This window comes from Henckelia pumila, chromosome 4 (genome assembly GCF_033568475.1).
Source record: "Henckelia pumila isolate YLH828 chromosome 4, ASM3356847v2, whole genome shotgun sequence".
Lineage (NCBI taxonomy): Eukaryota > Viridiplantae > Streptophyta > Magnoliopsida > Lamiales > Gesneriaceae > Henckelia > Henckelia pumila.
This window is the reverse complement of record NC_133123.1, coordinates 56,524,899-56,529,558: the sequence shown is the minus strand read 5'-3', so window position 1 is coordinate 56,529,558 and position 4,660 is coordinate 56,524,899. Positions and strand designations below refer to the sequence as shown.

Genomic DNA, 4,660 nt, shown 5'->3' with positions numbered 1-4,660 from the left:
ATTACTTTTCAGTTCTACATAAATCGTGGGACCGTCTCAAGAAAACCTACCATTTGTTATGCTCCATATGTGTATAGCAACAAATTAATGAAAAAAAATAAAAAAAAAAATAAAATTGAAAGAAAGCAGCAGGATCAAAAACCAGGTGAAGGAAAATCGGCATGTCCCCTAATTTCCCAGCTATCATCTTCTCCACAGAAACTGTGGGGAATTAATGTTTGGTTGGCGACCATTTCAGTGCAAGTAGCACTGATAAAAGTTAACACCCTGCTGCGCCTTTCGTGTCCTTTACTCGCAGCGGTGTCGCCATGCATGCACACCCACACTCAGACGTGGCCTGGATTAATTAATTAATTTGAGACTATTATTAATCATCCAATGCACAATAAATTAAATTAAAGCTGCCAATCTTTTGTTCTATTCTATTTGTTTCTTCTACCAACAACAAAATATTAATTAATGGTAGTCCTAATTGTCAAATACCATTTAAATATATATATGTTTCATGAAATACAAAAGCATATTTTTCACTCCCCAAAACTACCAACAAGCTAGATACTTCTGACTATATGTATCTTGGTCGGTCATCGACTCATCATTGTAGGGCCAGTGATTAGAGAATATTGCATATTTAACCAAAACAAGATATTTAAACACTACCAAACTTTGCTAGAGTTTATTATAAGTTTAGCTTGTTTATAGAGCGATTTCCGGCTGTGGCAGCAGCGGCGGGGGCGGCTGCAAGGCGGTGAAGTTGAGTTGTTTGTTTGCAGCGGGTGGAGTACTTTGATCAAGTTCTACTTGGACCTCCCAATTTAGCATGGCGACCACTCCATCTTGAACAGGCACGTAAGCCTATATATATATATCCATCACAAAAGGACAAATTAAGACAATGTAGATTTTTTTTTTTAAAGTCACAGAACCCCATACAGAATTAATTAAGTTGATGAAATAATGTATAATGGGACTAATAACAAGGCAACAGTTTGAAAATGCTTTCATTTATGCACCATAATGTCTTTGCCATTTTAGTGAAACTTGAGACAACTGGGGAAATCAATGTTGAGACAGAGGCCAACCTCCAGTTTCTGGACAAGCTCCTTGGCGTTTGTGGCGGACACAAAGATGTGACGCTGAGAAGGCTTTATGAAGCCATCATCCACTGCTTTATCAATGAAGGTCAGCAGGTTGTTGTAGTACCCATCAACATTCAGTAAACCAACCTGACAATACAAAACCCATTTTCTTTTTTTTTTTAAACAAAATTCCAATCAACATATTCAAACTTATTTGATCAGTCACTGAATCATGCAACCCTTGACACTTTGAAAAAGTAATAAAAAACAAACAAACAAAGAGAAGATCAAAAAGGGGCACACACATTTCAATTGGTACAAGTTGGTGCAAGAATACTGAGATAAAAAAAAAAAAAAAAGACGACATTTTCTTACAGGCTTGTCATGAATGCCTAGCTGAGCCCATGATATTACTTCCAACAATTCCTCCAGGGTGCCATATCCACCTGATGGTTAATTTGTTCACACACACACATTCTCAAATATCATCAAATGTAAAATGGTGCATGCCTATAGCTAGAGGGACTAAATTAGTACCCCCTCTCTTCGCAGTTCAAACACCAGCAACAAAAAGTTCAAATTCATACTAAATTAAATGATCTGTTGTATGCCTGCGTGATTGTGTACGTACGTACCCGGCAAAGCTATAAAGCAATCAGAATGGCGGGCCATCTCAGCTTTCCTCTGGTGCATATCGGCCACCATTCTCACCTCCCCCACTGTCTCACCAGTTTTCTGAAACATCATGCAACAATGATATATCATCTCACACTTATTTTGAAAAAAAAAAAAAAAAACCCAATCTTTACACACTAAAAAAAGAAGATTATAAGATAGCTCACCTCTTTGCCAGCCAAAGGTCTTGGAATGATCCTGCGACCACGAATGAACACAGAGACATGCGAAGCGTCAAGATTCAAAGTGACTAAATTAAAATGTATAGGAAGACCATAAGACCAAAAATACCCAAGCACGTGTCCTCCGCCTCGATGAACAGCCTGAGAAATCAAGCCCATCAGCCCTATACTTCCTCCACCATACACAAGATCCAACCTTTTTGCCACCTTCATGCAAAAAACCAAGAAAGATGAAAACTTTCGACACGAGCGGAACTTATTAATCGAACCCAGAAAAATATGAGTTTGTGGGTGCGTAAGAAATGTGTAAAGAAGGCTGGGGACTCTCGAAAAATGCCCCCCCACCCCAAGTTTAAACGACGGTACCAGCTCTTGCCCTAGCTCCAGTGCCGCTTCTCTGTAACACTCCCGCTTCCCAGGACTACTGCCGCAGAATACACAGACCCTCTTGAATCTTGATTCCGCAATTTTTTCTGCCATGTTTTTTTAAAAAAGAAATAAAATCTGCGACCTTATTGGGTCGTTTGTAGTTTGATGATGGGCACAAGCAACAAGAAAATGGCACGTTTGGTTTGTTAGTCCTTCGGGGATTTATATCCGCACCTGGAAATTATTATTACCCAAGAAAATAAATTATTTTCTCGACCACCGTGAAATTCGTAATTATGATCTTAAATTTTAACAAATCTGCTAAATGTAGAGTTTTTTTTTTTAAAAATATTATATGAAGATCTATAGACACCAATAAATATGTACATAGAGTTACAACATGGATTATATATATATATATATATATATATATATATATATATAATTAGTAAAATTAGATTATTATGATTTCAAAAAAAATTTTCTGGCTATAAAATATTTTAATGAGATTTCAAATATTTTATGCACTTTGGAAGACTGATCGATTATATGAATGGGAAATTAAAATAAATAAATCTCCTAAATATATTATATGTCGGAATATTTATATAACAATAAAATAAAAGAGAGATAATTATATCCAAGAGTACGTCTATAATTTATTGTGTAAATTTTGAGTGTAACTTAAAGTGCATAACCAGAATTTTCCATTCATTTTATAAATTAATAATTAATAATTGTAGCAATTTGGTAAGATAAGTGTTATTTTCACCCCAAAAATTATTTCTTCCACTATATTATTAATATTTTTTTTAATCTTTACTTACAATTTTAAAAATAAATATACTTATTGCTCATAAATTGGATTCCTTCAGAAATTTTTTTTAAAAAAATAAAATTGGATTAATTATTAAATTTTTTTGGCATACGAGTATTCCTAATTTTAGTTTAAGTCTATCATATATAATTGTTTGATATAATGTTATCAATAATCTCTAAGATAGTTTTTGGCTGAGTTTATAGGCTTTACAAAACAACCTTTAAGTTCTTAAAATTAGTTTTGTAAAATTTTTTTGAAACAGCAAATAAGCTGTCAAAACAAGTTGTTTGACATCTTATAAGTTGTTTTTTTTTTTAAAAAATATCTTATTTTAACATTTCATCTTTCCAAAATATCCTTGCATATTTTTATAAATCCTCATCATTTCCCCGTTAAATATTAAATATTGTTTTAAAATTTTTTTCCAATAACATAATTTTTTTCTAAATTGAAATATTAAATATTTTTTCATTTTTTTTCATATATGTATAACTCATTGCATTATCTTCATAGAATTATACTCTTTTTCATAATTTTAACAATAAAAAAATCTTATAATATCAAACATATCAACATCTTTAAGTTAATTAAAATAAGTTTACACAAACACTTTAAACAAATTATTTTTAAAATAAGTACTAACAATTTATAAGCTTTTAAAACGACTTTCAATTTCTAAGAACTCATAAACTATTTTAATAAACTTTTAGCCAAACACCCTTTAAATGTTTAAAGGCGGAAGCAGTATTTTTTTTACCCAAATTATTAATTAAAAAAAAAAAGTGAGAGAAAGTGAGAAGAATTAAAAACCGTGTAACTAAAATCTTGAAAATTAAGAAAAGTCAATTATATTATAATTATGATGGTAAATGGGTGGGGACAATCCGGCAAATTTGTAAATTGAGAAAGTAAATAATACAAATGTAGTGAGATAAAAATATTTAGAATTTGAATAACAATCCTCATTTGGTAATATAGCATCCTTAATTTTTTTCCTTAATTTATGCGAATCAATGACCAAGGACAATGGAGAAAAATGCTCATCCGTTTGAAATTGAAAGTCTTGTAAAAATGTTGAGAATTAAAAAACAAAGAAGGAAAAAGAAGTTTCTAAAGTGAGAGATATAACGTTTTCTAGTTAACATTTGAAAGTTTTCAAAAAAGAAAAAAAAAAGTTAACATTTGATAAAATTCAAACAAATTTTCTTCGAGCTAGTTAAATTTAGGTAAGACTGAATGATTTTTATAGTAAGTTCATTATAATAGAGATTTTCTCAACATCAAATACATTATATCGTCGTGGTAAAATTGTATCTATACAAACAAATATATAATCACAATACTGAAATTTTTTAAAATCATTTGCATTCGGCAATTGTAATAAAAAATTTTTTGTATAAGACGGTCGCTTTTACAATACAAATCTCACTAAAAAAATACTATTTTTACATGAAAATATTATTTATCATTGAAATATTTATCGAATCGGTGTCATATATATAAATGGTTGAGATCTTTTGCAAGAGACCGTGTAT

At 31.2% G+C, this 4,660-nt stretch overlaps 1 protein-coding gene across 1 annotated transcript; it reads right to left on the bottom strand.

The window, feature by feature from the left end:
* LOC140867033 (cytokinin riboside 5'-monophosphate phosphoribohydrolase LOG5-like) lies at window positions 1-2,475 on the bottom strand. Its single transcript, XM_073272102.1, has 7 exons — window positions 2,303-2,475; window positions 2,046-2,143; window positions 1,922-1,952; window positions 1,715-1,814; window positions 1,455-1,525; window positions 1,083-1,226; window positions 1-855 (listed from the first exon to the last, which is right to left on the bottom strand). The coding sequence occupies exons 1-7, from the start codon at window positions 2,414-2,416 to the stop codon at window positions 697-699; spliced, it is 717 nt and encodes a 238-aa protein (XP_073128203.1). The 5' UTR covers window positions 2,417-2,475; the 3' UTR covers window positions 1-696.
* Window positions 2,476-4,660: the final 2,185 nt, after the last annotated feature.

Bases quoted from the DNA above. Each gene is read 5' to 3' on its own strand.
- LOC140867033 (XM_073272102.1), bottom strand. From the start codon at position 2,416: ATGGCAGAAAAAATTGCGGAATCAAGATTCAAGAGGGTCTGTGTATTC. The intron at 1,815-1,921 runs GTGAGCTATCTT...ATGATGTTTCAG, and splicing joins GACCTTTGGCTGGCAAAGAG to AAAACTGGTGAGACAGTGGG. The intron at 856-1,082 runs GTTGGCCTCTGT...ATATATATATAG, and splicing joins AGCTTGTCCAGAAACTGGAG to GCTTACGTGCCTGTTCAAGA.